Source organism: Oncorhynchus keta, chromosome 30 (genome assembly GCF_023373465.1).
Source record: "Oncorhynchus keta strain PuntledgeMale-10-30-2019 chromosome 30, Oket_V2, whole genome shotgun sequence".
Lineage (NCBI taxonomy): Eukaryota > Metazoa > Chordata > Actinopteri > Salmoniformes > Salmonidae > Oncorhynchus > Oncorhynchus keta.
Window position 1 is genome coordinate 5,048,901 of NC_068450.1, and position 23,930 is coordinate 5,072,830.

The 23,930-nt window shown below is 43.8% G+C and overlaps 1 protein-coding gene across 2 annotated transcripts in view; it reads right to left on the reverse strand.

The window, feature by feature from the left end:
• The window catches only part of LOC127913835 (beta-synuclein-like), a 42,545-nt gene extending 18,890 nt beyond the window's left edge, over positions 1–23,655 (reverse strand). For both annotated transcript variants that reach the window (XM_052487308.1, XM_052487307.1), the window contains exons 1-4: positions 23,467–23,655; positions 21,049–21,190; positions 16,112–16,141; positions 14,741–14,826 (exon numbers count right to left, since the gene is read on the reverse strand). In XM_052487308.1, the coding sequence (XP_052343268.1) occupies positions 14,741–14,826; positions 16,112–16,141; positions 21,049–21,190; positions 23,467–23,640 (432 nt within the window). In that variant the 5' untranslated portion in view covers positions 23,641–23,655. The remainder of the gene's footprint in view (positions 1–14,740; positions 14,827–16,111; positions 16,142–21,048; positions 21,191–23,466) is intronic.
• Between the last annotated feature and the right edge of the window lie 275 nt (positions 23,656–23,930).

Below are 23,930 nucleotides of genomic sequence, written 5' to 3' on the forward strand. Positions count from 1 at the left end.
TACACTAATAGATGTACCCAGAGGACAGGTAACCCCTCAGTATCCTACACTAATAGATGTACCCAGAGGACAGGTCACCCCCCCAGTATCCTACACTAATAGATGTACCCAGAGGACAGATAACCCCCAGTATCCTACACTAATAGATGTACCCAGAGGACAGATAACCCCCCCCAGTATCCTACACTAATAGATGTACCCAGAGGACAGATAACCCCCCAGTATCCTACACTAATAGATGTACCCAGAGGACAGGTAACCCCCCAGTATCCTACACTAATAGATGTACCCAGAGGACAGATAACCCCCCAGTATCCTACACTAATAGATGTACCCAGAGGACAGGTAACCCCCCCAGTATCCTACACTAATAGATGTACCCAGAGGACAGGTAACCCCCAGTATCCTACACTAATAGATGTACCCAGAGGACAGGTAACCCCCAGTATCCTACACTAATAGATGTACCCAGAGGACAGGTAACCCCCAGTATCCTACACTAATAGATGTACCCAGAGGACAGGTAACCCCCAGTATCCTACACTAATAGATGTACCCAGAGGACAGGTAACCCCCAGTATCCTACACTAATAGATGTACCCAGAGGACAGGTAACCCCCAGTATCCTACACTAATAGATGTACCCAGAGGACAGGTAACCCCCAGTATCCTACACTAATAGATGTACCCAGAGGACAGGTAACCCCCAGTATCCTACACTAATAGATGTACCCAGAGGACAGGTAACCCTCCAGTATCCTACACTAATAGATGTACCCAGAGGACAGGTAAACCTCAGTATCCTACACTAATAGATGTACCCAGAGGACAGGTCACCCCCCAGTATCCTACACTAATAGATGTACCCAGAGGACAGGTCACCCGCCAGTATCCTACACTAATAGATGTACCCAGAGGACAGATAACCCCCCAGTATCCTACACTAATAGATGTACCCAGAGGACAGGTAACCCCCAGTATCCTACACTAATAGATGTACCCAGAGGACAGATAACCCCTCAGTATCCTACACTAATAGATGTACCCAGAGGACAGGTCACCCCCCCAGTATCCTACACTAATAGATGTACCCAGAGGACAGGTAACCCCCAGTATCCTACACTAATAGATGTACCCAGAGGACAGATAACCCCCAGTATCCTACACTAATAGATGTACCCAGAGGACAGATAACCCCCCCAGTATCCTACACTAATAGATGTACCCAGAGGACAGGTAACCCCCCAGTATCCTACACTAATAGATGTACCCAGAGGACAGGTAACCCCCCAGTATCCTACACTAATAGATGTACCCAGAGGACAGGTAACCCCCCAGTATCCTACACTAATAGATGTACCCAGAGGACAGGTAACCCCCCAGTATCCTACACTAATAGATGTACCCAGAGGACAGGTCACCCCCCAGTATCCTACACTAATAGATGTACCCAGAGGACAGGTAAACCTCAGTATCCTAAACTAATAGATGTACCCAGAGGACAGGTAACCCTCAGTATCCTACACTAATAGATGTACCCAGAGGACAGGTAACCCTCCAGTATCCTACACTAATATATGTACCCAGAGGACAGGTAAACCTCAGTATCCTACACTAATAGATGTACCCAGAGGACAGGTCACCCCCCAGTATCCTACACTAATAGATGTACCCAGAGGACTGGTCACCCGCCAGTATCCTACACTAATAGATGTACCCAGAGGACAGATAACCCCCCAGTATCCTACACTAATAGATGTACCCAGAGGACAGATAAACCTCAGTATCCTACACTAATAGATGTACCCAGAAGACAGGTCACCCCCCAGTATCCTACACTAATAGATGTACCCAGAGGACAGATAACCCCTCAGTATCCTACACTAATAGATGTACCCAGAGGACAGGTAACCCCCCAGTATCCTACACTAATAGATGTACCCAGAGGACAGGTCACCCCCCAGTATCCTACACTAATAGATGTACCCAGAGGACAGGTAACCCCCAGTATCCTACACTAATAGATGTACCCAGAGGACAGATAACCCCTCAGTATCCTACACTAATAGATGTACCCAGAGGACAGGTAACCCCCAGTATCCTACACTAATAGATGTACCCAGAGGACAGGTCACCCCCCAGTATCCTACACTAATAGATGTACCCAGAGGACAGGTAACCCCCCAGTATCCTACACTAATAGATGTACCCAGAGGACAGGTAACCCCTCAGTATCCTACACTAATAGATGTACCCAGAGGACAGGTAACCCCTCAGTATCCTACACTAATAGATGTACCCAGAGGACAGGTAACCCTCCAGTATCCTACACTAATATATGTACCCAGAGGACAGGTAAACCTCAGTATCCTACACTAATAGATGTACCCAGAGGACAGGTCACCCCCCAGTATCCTACACTAATAGATGTACCCAGAGGACTGGTCACCCGCCAGTATCCTACACTAATAGATGTACCCAGAGGACAGATAACCCCCCAGTATCCTACACTAATAGATGTACCCAGAGGACAGATAAACCTCAGTATCCTACACTAATAGATGTACCCAGAAGACAGGTCACCCCCCAGTATCCTACACTAATAGATGTACCCAGAGGACAGATAACCCCTCAGTATCCTACACTAATAGATGTACCCAGAGGACAGGTAACCCCCCAGTATCCTACACTAATAGATGTACCCAGAGGACAGGTAACCCCCCAGTATCCTACACTAATAGATGTACCCAGAGGACAGGTAACCCTCCAGTATCCTACACTAATAGATGTACCCAGAGGACAGATAACCCCTCAGTATCCTACACTAATAGATGTACCCAGAGGACAGGTAACCCCCCAGTATCCTACACTAATAGATGTACCCAGAGGACAGGTCACCCCCCCAGTATCCTACACTAATAGATGTACCCAGAGGACAGGTAACCCCCCCAGTATCCTACACTAATAGATGTACCCAGAGGACAGGTAACCCCTCAGTATCCTACACTAATAGATGTACCCAGAGGACAGGTAACCCCTCAGTATCCTACACTTAGATAGATGTACCCAGAGGACAGGTACCCCCAGTATCCTACATTAACAGATGTACCTAGAGGACAGGTAACCCCCAGTATCCTACACTAAGAGAGATGTACCCAGAGGACCCAGAGGTAACCCCCAGTATCCTACACTAAGAGATGTACCCAGAGGACAGGTAACCCCAGTATCCTACACTAATAGATGTACCTAACACTACACTAATAGATGTACCCAGAGGACAGGTAACCCCAGTATCCTACACTAATAGATGTACCCAGAGGACAGGTAACCCCCAGTATCCTACACTAATAGATGTACCCAGAGGACAGGTAACCCCCAGTATCCTACACTAATAGATGTACCCAGAGGACAGGTAACCCCCAGTATCCTACACTAATAGATGTACCCAGAGGACAGGTAACCCCCAGTATCCTACACTAATAGATGTACCCAGAGGACAGGTAACCCCCAGTATCCTACACTAATAGATGTACCCAGAGGACAGGTACCCTACACTAAGATATCCTACAGGTAACCCCCAGTATCCTACACTAATAGATGTACCCAGAGGACAGGTAACCCCCAGTATCCTACACTAATAGATGTACCCAGAGGACAGGTAACCCCCAGTATCCTACACTAATAGATGTACCCAGAGGACAGGTAACCCCCAGTATCCTACACTAATAGATGTACCCAGAGGACAGGTAACCCTAATAGATGTACCAGTATCCTACACTAATAGATGTACCCAGAGGACAGGTAACCCCCAGTATCCTACACTAATAGATGTACCCAGAGGACAGGTAACCCCTCAGTATCCTACACTAATAGATGTACCCAGAGGACAGGTAACCCCTCAGTATCCTACACTAATAGATGTACCCAGAGGACAGGTAACCCCCAGTATCCTACACTAATAGATGTACCCAGAGGACAGGTAACCCCCAGTATCCTACACTAATAGATGTACCCAGAGGACAGGTAACCCCCAGTATCCTACACTAATAGATGTACCCAGAGGACAGGTAACCCCCAGTATCCTAATAGATGTACCCAATAGATGTACCCAGAGGACAGGTAACCCCCAGTATCCTACACTAATAGATGTACCCAGAGGACAGGTCACCCCAGTATCCTACACCCCCAGAGGACAGGTAACCCCCCAGTATCCTACACTAATAGATGTACCCAGAGGACAGGTAACCCCCAGTATCCTACACTAATAGATGTACCCAGAGGACAGGTAACCCCCAGTATCCTACACTAATAGATGTACCCAGAGGACAGGTAACCCCCAGTATCCTACACTAATAGATGTACCCAGAGGACAGGTAACCCCCAGTATCCTACACTAATAGATGTACCCAGAGGACAGGTAACCCCCAGTATCCTACACTAATAGATGTACCCAGAGGACAGGTAACCCCCAGTATCCTACACTAATAGATGTACCCAGAGGACAGATGTAACCCCCAGTATCCTACACTAATAGATGTACCCAGAGGACAGGTAACCCCCCAGTATCCTACACTAATAGATGTACCCAGAGGACAGGTAACCCCCCAGTATCCTACACTAATAGATGTACCCAGAGGACAGGTACCCCCCAGTATCCTACACTAATAGATGTACCCAGAGGACAGGTAACCCCCAGTATCCTACACTAATATGTGTACCCAGAGGACAGGTCACCCCCCAGTATCCTACACTAATAGATGTACCCAGAGGACAGGTAACCCCTCAGTATCCTACACTAATAGATGTACCCAGAAGACAGGTACCCCCCAGTATCCTACACTAATAGATGTACCCAGAGGTACAGGTAACCCCCTCAGTATCCTACACTAATAGATGTACCCATGTACCCATGAGGACAGGTAACCCCCAGTATCCTACACTAATAGATGTACCCAGAGGACAGGTAACCCCCCAGTATCCTACACTAATAGATGTACCCAGAGGACAGGTAACCCCTCAGTATCCTACACTAATAGATGTACCCAGAGGACAGGTAACCCCCAGTATCCTACACTAATAGATGTACCCAGAGGACAGGTAACCCCCAGTATCCTACACTAATAGATGTACCCAGAGGACAGGTAACCCCCAGTATCCTACACTAATAGATGTACCCAGAGGACAGGTAACCCCCCAGTATCCTACACTAATAGATGTACCCAGAGGACAGGTAACCCCCCAGTATCCTACACTAATAGATGTACCCAGAGGACAGGTAACCCCCAGTATCCTACACTAATAGATGTACCCAGAGGACAGGTAACCCCCAGTATACCTAGACAGGTAACCCCAGTATCCTACACTAAGAGATGTACCCAGAGGACAGGTAACCCCCCAGTATCCTACACTAATAGATGTACCCAGAGGACAGGTAACCCCCCAGTATCCTACACTAATAGATGTACCCAGAGGACAGGTAACCCCCAGTATCCTACACTAATAGATGTACCCAGAGGACAGGTAACCCTCAGTATCCTACACACTAATAGATGTACCCAGAGGACAGGTAACCCCCAGTATCCTACACTAATAGATGTACCCAGAGGACAGGTAACCCCCAGTATCCTACACTAATAGATGTACCCAGAGGACAGGTAACCCCCAGTATCCTACACTAATAGATGTACCCAGAGGACAGGTAACCCCCAGTATCCTACACTAATAGATGTACCCAGAGGACAGGTAACCCCCAGTATCCTACACTAATAGATGTACCCAGAGGACAGGTAACCCCCAGTATCCTACACTAATAGATGTACCCAGAGGACAGGTAACCCCCAGTATCCTACACTAATAGATGTACCCAGAGGACAGGTAACCCTCAGTATCCTACACTAATAGATGTACCCAGAGGACAGGTAACCCCCAGTATCCTACACTAATAGATGTACCCAGAGGATGTACAGGTAACCCCCAGTATCCTACACTAATAGATGTCCTACACCCAGAGGACAGGTAACCCCCAGTATCCTACACTAATAGATGTACCCAGAGGACAGGTAACCCCCCAGTATCCTACACTAATAGATGTACCCAGAGGACAGGTAACCCCCCAGTATCCTACACTAATAGATGTACCCAGAGGACAGATAACCCCCAGTATCCTACACTAATAGATGTACCCAGAGGACAGGTAACCCCCAGTATCCTACACTAATAGATGTACCCAGAGGACAGGTAACCCCTCAGTATCCTACACTAATAGATGTACCCAGAGGACAGGTACCCCCAGTATCCTACACTAATAGATGTACCCAGAGGACAGATAACCCCCAGTATCCTACACTAATAGATGTACCCAGAGGACAGGTAACCCCCAGTATCCTACACTAATAGATGTACCCAGAGGACAGGTAACCCCCAGTATCCTACACTAATAGATGTACCCAGAGGACAGGTAACCCCCCAGTATCCTACACTAATAGATGTACCCAGAGGACAGGTAACCCCCAGTATCCTACACTAATAGATGTACCCAGAGGACAGGTAACCCCCAGTATCCTACACTAATAGATGTACCCAGAGGACAGGTAACCCCCAGTATCCTACACTAATAGATGTACCCAGAGGACAGGTAACCCCCAGTATCCCACTAATAGATGTACCCAGTATAACCTATCCTACACTAATAGATGTACCCAGAGGACAGGTAACCCCTCAGTATCCTACACTAATAGATGTACCCAGAGGACAGGTAACCCCCAGTATCCTACACTAATAGATGTACCCAGAGGACAGGTAACCCCCAGTATCCTACACTAAGAGATGTACCCAGAGGACAGGTAACCCCCAGTATCCTACACTAATAGATGTACCCAGAGGACAGGTAACCCCCAGTATCCTACACTAATAGATGTACCCAGAGGACAGGTAACCCCCAGTATCCTACACTAATAGATGTACCCAGTATCCTACACTAATAGATGTACAGAGGACAGGTCACCCCCAGTATCCTACACTAATAGATAAGAGGACAGGTAACCCTCAGTATCCTACACTAATAGATGTACCCAGAGGACAGGTAACCCCCAGTATCCTACACTAATAGATGTACCCAGAGGACAGGTAACCCCCAGTATCCTACACTAATAGATGTACCCAGAGGACAGGTAACCCCCAGTATCCTACACTAATAGATGTACCCAGAGGACAGGTAACCCCCAGTATCCTACACTAATAGATGTACCCAGAGGACAGGTAACCCCCAGTATCCTACACTAATAGATGTACCCAGAGGACCCCCAGTATCCTACACTAATAGATGTACCCAGAGGACAGGTAACCCCCAGTATCCTACACTAATAGATGTACCCAGAGGACAGGTAAACCTCAGTATCCTACACTAATAGATGTACCCAGAGGACAGGTCACCCCTCAGTATCCTACATTAAGAGATGTACCCAGAGGACAGGTAACCCCCAGTATCCTACACTAATAGATGTACCCAGAGGACAGGTAACCCCCCCAGTATCCTACACTAATAGATGTACCCAGAGGACAGGTAACCCCCCAGTATCCTACACTAATAGATGTACCCAGAGGACAGGTAACCCCCCAGTATCCTACACTAATAGATGTACCCAGAGGACAGGTAACCCCCCAGTATCCTACACTAATAGATGTACCCAGAGGACAGGTAACCCCCAGTATCCTAGTATCCTACACTAATAGATGTACCCAGAGGACAGGTAACCCCCCTCAGTATCCTACACTAATAGATGTACCCAGAGGACAGGTAACCCCCAGTATCCTACACTAATAGATGTACCCAGAGGACAGATAACCCCAGTATCCTACACTAATAGATGTACCCAGAGGACAGGTAACCCCCAGTATCCTAGTATATCCTACACTAATAGATGTACCCAGAGGACAGGTAAGAGGACCCCCAGTATCCTATCCTAGTATCCTACACATAGATGTACAGAGGACAGGTAACTAACACTAGATGTACCCAGAGGACAGGTACCCCCCAGTATCCTACACTAAGAGATGTACCCAGAGGACAGGTAACCCCCAGTATCCTACACTAATAGATGTACCCAGAGGACAGGTAACCCCAGTATCCTACACTAATAGATGTACCCAGAGGACAGGTAACAGTATCCTACACTAATAGATGTACCCAGAGGACAGGTAACCCCCAGTATCCTACACTAATAGATGTACCCAGAGGACAGGTAACAGTATCCTACACTAAGAGATGTACCCAGAGGACAGGTAACCCCCAGTATCCTACACTAATAGATGTACCCAGAGGACAGGTAACCCCCCCAGTATCCTACACTAATAGATGTACCCAGAGGACAGGTAACCCCAGGATGTACCCAGAGGACAGGTACCCCCAGTATCCTACACTAAGAGATGTACCCAGAGGACAGGTAACCCCCAGTATCCTACACTAATAGATGTACCCAGAGGACAGGTAACCCCCAGTATCCTACACTAATAGATGTACCCAGAGGACAGGTAACCCCCAGTATCCTACACTAATAGATGTACCCAGAGGACAGGTAACCCCCAGTATCCTACACTAATAGATGTACCCAGAGGACAGGTAACCCCCAGTATCCTACACTAATAGATGTACCCAGAGGACAGGTACCCCCAGTATCCTACACTAATAGATGTACCCAGAGGACAGGTAACCCCCAGTATCCTACACTAATAGATGTACCCAGAGGACAGGTAACCCCAGTATCCTACACTAATAGATGTACCCAGAGGACAGGTAACCCCCAGTATCCTACACTAATAGATGTACCCAGAGGACAGATAACACCCCAGAGGACAGGTAACAGTATCCTACACTAATAGATGTACCCAGAGGACAGATAACCCCCAGTATCCTACACTAATAGATGTACCCAGAGGACAGGTAACCCCCAGTATCCTACACTAATAGATGTACCCAGAGGACAGGTAACCCCCAGTATCCTACACTAATAGATGTACCCAGAGGACAGGTAACCCCCAGTATCCTACACTAATAGATGTACCCAGAGGACAGGTAACCCCCAGTATCCTACACTAATAGATGTACCCAGAGGACAGGTAACCCCCCCCAGTATCCTACACTAATAGATGTACCCAGAGGACAGATAACCCCCCAGTATCCTACACTAATAGATGTACCCAGAGGACAGATAACCCCCCAGTATCCTACACTAATAGATGTACCCAGAGGACAGGTAACCCCCAGTATCCTACACTAATAGATGTACCCAGAGGACAGATAACCCCCAGTATCCTACACTAATAGATGTACCCAGAGGACAGGTAACCCCCAGTATCCTACACTAATAGATGTACCCAGAGGACAGATAACCCCCAGTATCCTACACTAATAGATGTACCCAGAAGACAGGTAACCCCCAGTGTACCCAGAGGACAGGTAACTACCTACACTAATAGATGTACCCAGAGGACAGATAACCCCCCAGTATCCTACACTAATAGATGTACCCAGAGGACAGGTAACCCCTCAGTATCCTACACTAATAGATGTACCCAGAGGACAGATAACCCCCCAGTATCCTACACTAATAGATGTACCCAGAAGATGGGGTTTTAGTGTGACTGCTCTAAAGGGTAACATTACTAAAGACCAGGGTAACATTACTAAAGACCAGGGTAACATTACTAAAGACCAGGGTAACATTACTAAAGACCAGGGTAACATTACTAAAGACCAGGGTAACATTACTAAAGACCAGGGTAACATTACTAAAGACCAGGGTAACATTACTAAAGACCAGGGTAACATTACTAAAGACCAGGGTAACATTACTAAAGACCAGGGTAACATTACCAAAGACCAGGGTAACATTACCAAAGACCAGGGTAACATTACTAAAGACCAGGGTAACATTACTAAAGACCAGGGTAACATTACCCAAGACCAGGGTAACATTACCAAAGACCAGGGTAACATTACCAAAGACCAGGGTAACACTACCAAAGACCAGGGTAACATTACCCAAGACCAGGGTAACATTACCAAAGACCAGGGTAACATTACCAAAGACCAGGGTAACATTACTAAAGACCAGGGTAACATTACCAAAGACCAGGGTAACATTACTAAAGACCAGGGTAACATTACTAAAGACCAGGGTAACATTACCAAAGACCAGGGTAACATTACCAAAGACCAGGGTAACATTACTAAAGACCAGGGTAACATTACTAAAGACCAGGGTAACATTACCAAAGACCAGGGTAACATTACTAAAGACCAGGGTAACATTACTAAAGACCAGGGTAACATTACCAAAGACCAGGGTAACATTACCAAAGACCAGGGTAACATTACTAAAGACCAGGGTAACATTACTAAAGACCAGGGTAACATTACTAAAGACCAGGGTAACATTACTAAAGACCAGGGTAACATTACCAAAGACCAGGGTAACATTACCAAAGACCAGGGTAACATTACTAAAGACCAGGGTAACATTACTAAAGACCAGGGTAACATTACTAAAGACCAGGGTAACATTACTAAAGACCAGGGTAACATTACCAAAGACCAGGGTAACATTACCAAGACCAGGGTAACATTACTAAAGACCAGGGTAGCATTACTAAAGACCAGGGTAACACCAGGGTAACATTACTAAAGACCAGGGTAACATTACCAAAGACCAGGGTAACATTACCAAAGACCAGGGTAACATTACCAAAGACCAGGGTAACATTACTAAAGACCAGGGTAGCATTACTAAAGACCAGGGTAACATTACTAAAGACCAGGGTAACATTACTAAAGACCAGGGTAACATTACTAAAGACCAGGGTAGCATTACCCAAGACCAGGGTACATTACTAAAGACCAGAGTAACATTACCAAAGACCAGGGTAACATTACTAAAGACCAGGGTAACATTACTAAAGACCAGGGTAACATTACTAAAGACCAGGGTAACATTACTAAAGACCAGGGTAACATTACCAAAGACCAGGGTAACATTACCAAAGACCAGGGTAACATTACTAAAGACCAGGGTAACATTACCAAAGACCAGGGTAACATTACTAAAGGCCAGGGTAACATTACCCAAGACCAGGGTAACATGACTAAAGACCAGGGTAACATTACCCAAGACCAGGGTAACATTACTAAAGACCAGGGTAACATTACCCAAGACCAGGGTAACATTACTAAAGACCAGGGTAACATTACCCAAGACCAGGGTAACATTACTAAAGACCAGGGTAACATTACTAAAGACCAGGGTAACATTACTAAAGACCAGGGTAACATTACTAAAGACCAGGGTAACATTACCAAAGACCAGGGTAACATTACTAAAGACCAGGGTAACATTACTAAAGACCAGGGTAACATTACTAAAGACCAGGGTAACATTACTAAAGACCAGGGTAACATTACCAAAGACCAGGGTAACATTACCAAAGACCAGGGTAACATTACTAAAGACCAGGGTAACATTACTAAAGACCAGGGTAACATTACTAAAGACCAGGGTAACATTACCAAAGACCAGGGTAACATTACCAAAGACCAGGGTAACATTACTAAAGACCAGGGTAACATTACCAAAGACCAGGGTAACATTACTAAAGACCAGGGTAACATTACCAAAGACCAGGGTAACATTACTAAAGACCAGGGTAACATTACCCAAGACCAGGGTAACATTACTAAAGACCAGGGTAACATTACCCAAGACCAGGGTAACATTACTAAAGACCAGGGTAACATAACCAAAGACCAGGGTAACATTACCAAAGACCAGGGTAACATTACTAAACACCAGGGTAACATTACTAAAGACCAGGGTAACATTACTAAAGACCAGGGTAACATTACCAAAGATCAGGGTAACATTACCAAAGACCAGGGTAACATTACCAAAGACCAAGGTAACATTACTAAAGACCAGGGTAACATTACCCAAGACCAGGGTAACATTACCAAAGACCAGGGTAACATTACCAAAGACCAGGGTAACATTACCAAAGACCAGGGTAACATTACCAAAGACCAGGGTAACATTACTAAAGACCAGGGTAACATTACCCAAGACCAGGGTAACATTACTAAAGACCAGGGTAACATTACCCAAGACCAGGGTAACATTACTAAAGACCAGGGTAACATTACCAAAGACCAGGGTAACATTACTAAAGACCAGGGTAACATTACTAAAGACCAGGGTAACATTACCAAAGACCAGGGTAACATTACTAAAGACCAGGGTAACATTATCCAAGACCAGGGTAACATTACCAAAGACCAGGGTAACATTACCAAAGACCAGGGTAACATTACCAAACACCATGGTAACATTACCAAAGACCAGGGTAACATTACTAAAGACCAGGGTAACATTACTAAGACCAGGGTAACATTACTAAAGACCAGGGTAACATTACTAAGACCAGGGTAACATTACTAAGACCAGGGTAACATTACTAAAGACCAGGGTAACATTACCAAAGACCAGGGTAACATTACTAAAGACCAGGGTAACATTACTAAAGACCAGGGTAACATTACTAAAGACCAGGGTAACATTACTAAAGACCAGGGTAACATTACTAAAGACCAGGGTAACATTACTAAAGACCAGGGTAACATTACCAAAGACCAGGGTAACATTACTAAAGACCAGGGTAACATTACTAAAGACCAGGGTAACATTACTAAAGACCAGGGTAACATTACTAAAGACCAGGGTAACATTACCAAAGACCAGGGTAACATTACTAAAGACCAGGGTAACATTACTAAAGACCAGGGTAACATTACTAAAGACCAGGGTAACATTACTAAATACCAGGGTAACATTACTAAGACCAGGGTAACATTACTAAAGACCAGGGTAACATTACCAAAGACCAGGGTAACATTACTAAAGACCAGGGTAACATTACTAAAGACCAGGGTAACATTACTAAAGACCAGGGACCAAACATTACTAAAGACCAGGGTAACATTACTAAAGACCAGGGTAACATTACTAAGACCAGGGTAACATTACTAAAGACCAGGGTAACATTACCAAAGACCAGGGTAACATTACTAAAGACCAGGGTAACATTACTAAGACCAGGGTAACATTACTAAAGACCAGGGTAACATTACTAAGACCAGGGTAACATTACTAAGACCAGGGTAACATTACTAAAGACCAGGGTAACATTACCAAAGACCAGGGTAACATTACTAAAGACCAGGGTAACATTACCAAAGACCAGGGTAACATTACCAAAGACCAGGGTAACATTACTAAAGACCAGGGTAACATTACCAAAGACCAGGGTAACATTACTAAAGACCAGGGTAACATTACTAAAGACCAGGGTAACATTACTAAAGACCAGGGTAACATTACCAAAGACCAGGGTAACATTACTAAAGACCAGGGTAACATTACTAAAGACCAGGGTAACATTACTAAAGACCAGGGTAACATTACTAAAGACCAGGGTAACATTACCAAAGACCAGGGTAACATTACCAAAGACCAGGGTAACATTACTAAAGACCAGGGTAACATTACCAAAGACCAGGGTAACATTACCAAAGACCAGGGTAACATTACTAAAGACCAGGGTAACATTACTAAAGACCAGGGTAACATTACCAAAGACCAGGGTAACATTACTAAAGACCAGGGTAACATTACTAAAGACCAGGGTAACATTACTAAAGACCAGGGTAACATTACTAAAGACCAGGGTAACATTACTAAAGACCAGGGTAACATTACTAAAGACCAGGGTAACATTACTAAAGACCAGGGTAACATTACCAAAGACCAGGGTAACATTACTAAAGACCAGGGTAACATTACCAAAGACCAGGGTAACATTACTAAAGACCAGGGTAACATTAGTAAAGACCAGGGTAACATTACTAAAGACCAGGGTAACATTACCAAAGACCAGGGTAACATTACCAAAGACCAGGGTAACATTACTAAAGACCAGGGTAACATTACTAAAGACCAGGATAACATTACCAAAGACCAGGGTAACATTACTAAAGACCAGGGTAATAATAATATATAATGACTTCACATGTAGTATATAGTATACACATTATATATGCCATTTAGCAGACGCTTTTATCCAAAGCGACTTACAGTCATGTGTGCATACATTCTACGTATGGGTGGTCCCGGGAATCGAACCCACTACCCTGGCGTTACAAGCACCATGCTCTACCAACTGAGCTACAGAAGGACCACACACAACCCTAACCCTACAGCCACGACCACGTGAATCACAGTCTTTAGAAGCCAAACATTTTCGTGAACGGAGAGTGATGTTCCTAATTAACTGGCCACTGAGTTTATGTTACCATTTCAATGTGATCCATTAAACCTGCCCCCCCCAAAAAAATGATTATGTCCACTGTTCTGTCAATGGCCTACGAAATCATTCCCTTGTCCCACATTTATGCTTTCTAGATGTGGGCAACCTAATTCCACCATCGGACACATTGCCACTACAACATGTTCATTCTTTTCACGTGCAAATAACATCATTTCAAACTCACATGTGAACATGCTATTCCACATGTGAGATTTTCACATGTTGAATGTCTTCGTATGTGTGTGTGTGTGTGTGTGTGTGTGTGTGTGTGTGTGTGTGTGTGTGTGTGTGTGTGTGTGTGTGTGTGTGTGTGTGTGTGTGTTACTCTTACGTTCATGTCAGATGGGAACTCGTCCTTCTTCCCCAGGCCGGTGGCTGCAGCGATATTCCCCATGGCTCCACCAGCAAGGTCCTTCGCTGCATCATCATCATCACACACACACACACATTTTAACACGCACACACACACACATTATTAACACACACACATTATTAACACACACACACACACACACACATTATTAACACACACACTATTAACCCACATTATTAACACACACACATTATTAACACACACACATTAACACACACACTTAAGGAAGCTGCGAATTTTCGCATCTTTTTGTTAAAAATCGCACAACATTTCAGCGCCCTGCTACTCATGCCAGGAATATAGTATATGCACATGATTAGTATGTGTGGATAGAAAACACTCAGACGTTTCTAAAACTGGTTAAATCACGGCTGTGACTATAACAGAACGTGCGTTTCATCGAAAAGTGCAGGAAAATCTGATCACTGAAAATGGGAAAATATATCTATGCGCAACTTCAACCAATTGTTAAAAGTGACCCACATTAAATGGAGCCGAGGTTGCAATACCTACAGCTTCCACACGATGTCAACAGTCTTGTCATTTGTCCCGGATTTGTTTCTTGGTCAAACCGACACAAGGGAGACGATTTCTTCCGTTCTCCGACAGGATGTTTTGGTTGAGAAATATCCGGACATGATTTCAAGACGTGAAGCTAAAGAATATACATCGCCCCGTGATCATTTTGATAGATTATTAACGTTTACTAATACCTAAAGTTGCATTACAAAAGTATTTCGAAGTGTTTTGTGAAAGTTTATCGTCAACTTTTTTAATTTAAAAAAATGACGTTACGTAAAAAAACACAATTTTTTTCGTTGATCACACACTCTTCATAGATCGATATCTAGGCTATATATGGACCGATTTAATCGAAAAAAGACCCAAAATGATGTTTATGGGACATCTAGGAGTGCCAAGAAAGAAGCTTGTCAAAGGTAATGAATGTTTTATATTTTATTTCTGCGTTTTGGTTAGGACCGGCTACCGCAAAATCTGTCGTTTTAGATGAAGTTCCAGTATTTTGGGTGCATGCTATCAGATAATAGCTTCTCATGCTTTCGCCGAAAAGCATTTTACAAATCTGACTCGGTAGCTAGATTCACAACGAGTGTAGCTTTAATTCAGTACATTGTATGTGCATTTTAATGAAAGTTTGAGTTTTATCAAAAACTATACGTGGCGCACTTGAAATTTCCACTGATTTGATCCCCACAGCGGGAGCACTTCCCTAACACGTTTTTTTAACACACACACACGTTAACACACTCCTGTTTGGTTCGATGTCAACATCTGAACTAAAGACTTAACAGTAAACAGTCAACGTACCTGAACCAACACCATCTTTGGCCTTGGTGCCTGAAAAGGGAGAACAACACATCTGTTACCATATTACAATGCTACATTACCCCACCATTATCACGCATCATGTGTTACCACATTACAATGCTACATTACCCCACCATTATCATGCATCATGTGTTACCACATTAAAATGCTACATTACCCCTACATTATCACGCATCATGTGTTACCAGATTACAATGCTACATTACCCCACCATTATCACCCACCATGTGTTACCACATTACAATGCTACATTACCCCTACATTATCATGCATCGTGTGTTACCAGATTACAATGCTACATTACCCCACCATTATCACGCATCATGTGTTATCACATTAAGATGCTACATTATCTGTCCATTATCATGCATCATGTGTTACCACTTTAAAATGCTACATTCTCCCTACATGATCATGCATCACCACATTAAAATGCTGCATTATCCATCCATTATCGTGCATCATGTGTTACCACGTTAAAATGCTACATTATCCATCCATTATCATGCCTCATGTGTTACCACATTAAAAAGCTCAATTCCCCCACCATTATCATGCATCACCACATTAAAATGCTACATTATCCCTCCATTACCATGCATCATGTGTTACTTCATTCCAAATCCTATGTTTTCATCCATAATGATAATTATCTCAATAGCGTTACCAACACATTCCTCTTTAATACACACACAGCAAACGAGGCATTACCGTATAAACAACGCCTCGACATACTATATTAGCCGTTTCTGAGAATGCATTATTAGAGGACAAACGTTCAACTTCTACCCGACCATTTACAGGTGAGTGTATAACCACAGCACAGTCTGTTAATCCCAGACGTTGGGAGCTGCACTCTCCGACAGGGTGTATAAAATCGAGCACACCGCCGTGCAATCTCCATAGACAAATATTGGCAGTAGAATGGCCTTACTGAAGAGCTCAGTGACTTTCAACGTGGCACCGTGATAGGATGCCATCTTTCCAACAAGTCAGTCCGTCAAATTTCTGCCATGTTAGAGCTGCCCCGGTCAACTGTAAGCTCTGTTATTGTGAAGTGGAAACATCTAGGAGAAACAACGGCTCAACCGCGAAGTGGTAGGCCACACAAGCTCACAGAACAGTACCTTCGAGTGTTGAAGCGCATAGCCCATAAAAACCATCTGTCATCAGTTGCAACACTCACTACTGAGTTACAAAATGCCTCTGGGAGCAACGTCAGCACAATAACTGTTCGTTGGGAGCTTCATGAAATGGGTTTCCATGGCCAAGTAGCCGCACACTAGCCTTACATCACCATGTGCAATGCCAAGCATTGGACTCTGGAGCAGTGGAAACACGTTCTCTGGAACGAAGAATCACGCCTCTGGCAGTCCAATAGACAAATCTGGGTCTGGTAGATTCCAGGAGAACGCTACCTGTCCGAATGCATAGTACCAACTGTAAAGTTTGGTGGAGGATGAATAATGGTTTGGGGCTGTTTTTCATAGTTCGGGCTAGAACCCTTAGTTCCAGTGAAGGGAAATCTTACTGCTACAGCATACAATGACCTTCTAGATGATTCTATGCTCCCAACTTTGTGGCAACAGTTTGGGGAAGGCCTTCTCTGTTTCAGCATGACAATGCCCCAGTGCACAGAGCAAGGTCCATACAGAAATGGTTTGGCGAGATCTTCACTCGCCTGCACAGAGCCCTGACCCTTTGAAGACTGCGAGCCTGGCCTAATCGCACAACATCAGTGGTCGACCTCACTAATGTTTGTGGCTGAATGAAAGCAAGACCCCACAGCAATGTTCCGACATCTAGTGAAAAGCCTTCCCAGAAAAGTGGAGGCTGTTATCGCAACAAAGGGGGGGACCAACTCCATATTTTGAAATTAGATTATATGCCATTTAGCAGACGCTTTTGAGATGTTTGACGAGCAGGTGTCCACATACCTTTGGTCATGGAGTGTATCTGTGAGCACATATTTTTAACTTGCCAATATGCATATTTTCCCTGTAAATTATATCCATATCATAATGCCCTGCGTACAATGTAGACTGCCACTGCCAACCACCTACTTCCATACAGTCATAGTGCAAAATCCACAGTAACCTACAGAATGAACCCATAGTAACCTAAATAAATAAATATATAAATAATATGTCATTTAGCAGACGCTTTTATCCAAAGCGACTTACAGTCATGTGTGCATACATTCTACGTATGGGTGGTCCCGGGAATCGAACCCACTACCCTGGCGTTACAAGCTCCATGCTCTACCAACTGAGCTACAGAAGGACCCATAGTAACCTACAGAATGAACCCATAGTAACCTACAGAATGAACCCATAGTAACCTACAGAATGAACCCATAGTAACCTGCAGAATGAACCCATAGTAACCTACAGAATGAACCCATAGTAACCTGCAGAATGAACCCATAGTAACCTACAGAATGAACCCATAGTAACCTACAGAATGAACCCATGGTAACCTACAGAATGAACCCATAGTAACCTACAGAATGAACCCATAGTAACCTACAGAATGAACCCATAGTAACCTGCAGAATGAACCCATAGTAACCTGCAGAATGAACCCATAGTAACCTACAGAATGAACCCATAGTAACCTACAGAATGAACCCACAGTAACCTAACCCATAGAATGAACCCATATTAACCTACAGAATGAACCCATAGTAACCTGCAGAATGAACCCATAGTAACCTGCAGAATGAACCCATAGTAACCTACAGAATGAACCCATAGTAACCTGCAGAATGAACCCATAGTAACCTGCAGAATGAACCCATAGTAACCTGCAGAATGAACCCATAGTAACCTACAGAATGAACCCATATTAACCTACAGAATGAACCCATAGTAACCTGCAGAATGAACCCATAGTAACCTACAGAATGAACCCATAGTAACCTGCAGAATGAACCCATAGTAACCTACAGAATGAACCCATAGTAACCTACAGAATGAACCCATAGTAACCTACAGAATGAACCCATATTAACCTACAGAATGAACCCATAGTAACCTGCAGAATGAACCCATAGTAACCTGCAGAATGAACCCATAGTAACCTACAGAATGAACCCATAGTAACCTGCAGAATGAACCCATAGTAACCTGCAGAATGAACCCATAGTAACCTGCAGAATGAACCCATAGTAACCTACAGAATGAACCCATAGTAACCTGCAGAATGAACCCACAGTAACCTACAGAATGAACCCACAGTAACCTACAGAATGAACCCATAGTAACCTACAGAATGAACCCATATTAACCTACAGAATGAACCCATAATAACCTATGAACCCATAGTAACCTACAGAATGAACCCAAACCTGCAGAATGAACCCATAGTAACCTGCAGAATGAACCCACAGTAACCTGAATGAACCCACAGTAACCTACAGAATGAACCCATAGTAACCTAGAATGAACCCATAGTAACCTGAACCCATAGTAACCTGCAGAATGAACCCACAGTAACCTACAGAATGAACCAATAGTAACCTACAGAATGAACCCATAGAATGAACCCATAGTAACCTGCAGAATGAACCCACAGTAACCTACAGAATGAACCCATAGTAACCTGAACCCAGAACCTGAACCCATAGTAACCTGCAGAATGAACCCATAGTAACCTGCAGAATGAACCCATAGTAACCTGCAGAATGAACCCACAGTAACCTACAGAATGAACCCATAGTAACCTACAGAATGAACCCATAGTAACCTGCAGAATGAACCCATAGTAACCTGCAGAATGAACCCATAGTAACCTGCAGAATGAACCCATAGTAACCTGCAGAATGAACCCACAGTAACCTGAATGAACCCACAGTAACCTACAGAATGAACCCATAGTAACCTGCAGAATGAACCCACAGTAACCTGCAGAATGAACCCACAGTAACCTACAGAATGAACCCATAGTAACCTACAGAATGAACCCATAGTAACCTGCAGAATGAACCCATAGTGAACCCATAGTAACCTACAGAATGAACCCATAGTAACCTGCAGAATGAACCCATAGTAACCTACAGAATGAACCCACAGTAACCTACAGAATGAACCCAGAATACAGAATGAACCCATAGTAACCTAGAATGAACCCATAGTAACCTACAGAATGAACCCATAGTAACCTACAGAATGAACCCACAGTAACCTACAGAATGAACCCACAGTAACCTACAGAATGAACCCATAGTAACCTACAGAATGAACCCACAGTAGCCTACAGAATGAACCCACAGTAACCTACAGAATGAACCCACAGTAGCCTACAGAATGAACCCACAGTAGCCAACAGAATGAACCCACAGTAACCTACAGAATGAACCCACAGTAGCCTACAGCATGAACCAATAGTAGCCAACAGAGTGAATCCACAGTAGCCTACAGCATGAACCCACAGTAGCCTACAGAATGAACCAATAGTAGCCAACAGAATGAACCCACAGTGGCCTACAGCATGAACCAATAGTAGCCAACAGAGTGAACCCACAGTGGCCTACAGCATGAACCAACAGTAGCCTACAGAATGAACCCACAGTAGTCTGCAGTAGCCTAGAGAATGACCCAATAGCAGAGAAAATGCCTTGTTGGCATTGATGGATTAAGGATGGATTAAGATGACAAAAAAGACCCACCCATTTTTCAACCAATCAAGGAAAAAATACATTATCTTTGGACCTATAGCGTCGCTTTACGAGGCATTCCATATGTCAGCGTTCTCAACGCTCATTGGTTGCTGCATCCATCAAGTAATCTCTGTTGAACGCGACTCGCTCGCTTGGCAGACACTCGTGATATACATGAAGCCCTGGATATCACAGGTGACCGGATAATACAATTCAGATTGCTTTCGGTCTAACGTTTCTAAAGGTCGGATCTTACCGATAAACATGGCGCCTTCCTTGGTCTTTTCCGCCGCCAGCGCAGCTCCCTCCTTAGTCTTCTCCGCGGCGATCGCCATGCCGTCTTTAGCTTTGGACAACCCTTTCATGAACACATCCATCTCGACCCTGGTCCTGGAGCTCTGGGGAGATGCAAAGAAGCATGAATCACGTCCCATGTAGTCTATTGTATCGGCCTATAGTCCTATACCGTAGTAATGTGTTAGGCCTAGTACTAGTCACATGCTAACGGCTATCCATATCGACTTCAAATGTAGACACTGTCCATGGTCCTGAAACAGAGCATTTTTTATGAATTATTTGGTATGGTCCTGGAGAGAAGGAAATGAGATTCATTACAGCATTGATTGTCAGAAGTTTATCATGTGTTATTATACACAAATATGTGGTACAATTATGCGGTGTTATTAATTACATGGTAATTAATGATTGTTTTTGACGAATTGATTGCTCTGCATAGAGACGAACCATGAATTATCATTACTATGTATGTATTATAGGCCCAGCCGTATAATAACTGTCCGTGGTGCTGAAAGAGTGTGTTTCAATTGTGTATTCTGAACGATTTTTATTCGGTATGACTCGATAATGGGGCGGCATGGTAGCCTAGTGGTTAGAGCGTTGGACTCGTAACCGGAAGTTTTTCAAGTTCAAACCCCCGGGCTGACAAGGTACAAATCTGTCTTTCTGCCCCTGAACAAGGCAGTTAACCCACTGTTCCTAGGCTGTCAGTTAAATCAAGGTAAAATAAATACATAAAATGGACTTGACAGAAGTCAAGATGTTAATAGTTTAACTGAACTATAAACACAACATGTAATAATTTCCCCAAATTTTACTGAGGTACAGTTCATGAAATTCTCCTCAGTTTCATCCGTTGTCCGGGTGACTGATCTCAGAGTATCCCCCAGGTGGAGAAGCCGGATGTGGAGATACCGCGGTGGCCTGGTTTCATGTGGTCTGCGGTTGTGAGGCAGGTTGAACTCACTGACAAATTCTCTAGAAAGATGTTGAAGGCGACTCAAGGTAGAGAAATTAATGTTAAATTTTCTGGCAACAGCTCTGGTGGATGTTCCTGCAGTCAGCATGCCAATTGCACACTCCCTAAAAACTCGAGACATCTGTGGCATTGTGTTGTGTGACAAAACTGCACATTTTAAACTGGCCTTTTATTGTCCCCAGCACAAGGTGCACTTGTGTAATGATCATGCTGTTTAATCATCTTCTTGATATGCCACTCCTGTCAGGTAGATAGATTATCTTGGCAAATGAGAAATATTCACTAACAGTGATGTAAATTTGTGCACAGAATGTGACAGAACGTTTTCTGGGATCTTTTACCTCAGCTCATCAAATGTGGGACCAACACGTTGCATGTCGCGTTTATATTTTTTGTTCAGTATAGCTTTCACTGTTTCCCCTTTTCTCTTCAGTTGTTTTCTTTCTAATACCCGAGCTGTCACTTTGTGTCTTGGCTGTCATTTAAAGCGACGACGGAAGAATGGGGACGGATAGAAGCAACGCCCTCCCTCCCGTTTCACCATAGGCTGCGATAGCCAAACCCTCCGCCATAGACCAGCAATTATAGTAAATGCATTATTCACTCGAACCGTTTAACACGTTTTTTTTCTTCTCTCCATCTCCCTACCCTTTTTTCTCCAATGGCATGAAATATTCAGAGAGAGAGAGAGAGAGAGACAACATTTTTCAATGAAATGGTTAAATGTGCACGCGCTCATGAATTATTACTGTGGTAATATTACTCTCAATGGCGACGCGATCTGGGGACAAGCCTACAAGTTGCCTTTGAAATAGCGCGTATCTGATGTACTTGTATCCCATTTAAACAAGCGCATTACCTGTAATATAGCCTAGCCCTACTACTATATGTGGGGGAAGGGGAGGGGGAAAAACTTGATGCACGATATTTTCTCATCACGGTCACCAAGGAGAAAATGTATTTTGTCAATAAATATGTATATGTCTACAGGGTATAATTCGACATTTAAAAAATTATTTCGATAAAAAAAATCTAATACACGATTTAAATCAATAATTTCGATGTGTTCATATTATAATACTTATTAGGCTAGTATACCTTATAGAGAACGGTCACTCAAGGAAATTATGTGTCGAGTACAATTTTCTCATCAAATGCAACAATTGCTCTTTCTGCCTTTCATTAAACGGATTGAATTCAACGTGTTGGTTATCTTTAATTTACATATTTTTACACTTCTCAGTTACATCACACACACACACATATTTCTCTCTATCCCTATAACAACGTCCTGTTAAAATGTCGATATGTTTTCCATACAACCTCTAACCCGTTGTTTCTTTCTATGGACGCCAGACACAAATATCACAGAAAACATAGTTTTAAAAATCCTCTTACCTTTTTACAAATATGACTTGTATCCTCAAGGTTCCACTGCCCAGCTGATTCAAATATCGCCTGAACGGGAGCTGCTATCACAGACTGATCGCGAGGTAGGAGGGTTTTCCTCGGGATACTCTCTGTCGACCAATAGGGAGCGGCCGACCACGTAGCCCCCTTTTCATTGATCATTCCAACAGTACCAGCTAGGCTTTCTGTCTAACAGTTAACAGCTACGTGTCCTGGATGCTCGGACTGACGGGCATAATGGGAATATAAGCTTAGCTTTAATTCAAGAGAGCTCACCGTCTAGACCTACCCTATTTTCTGCTCGATTTTAGTCTCTTTTTCACTACCACCATTGTGGAGGACTTATAAAGCCCGTATCTCCGCCATTTCCCCCTTCCCAGTCCATTGCCATAGGCTACACTATGTACACTATGTAATGATGCTGATGGAAGAACGTGTATACAACAGCTAGA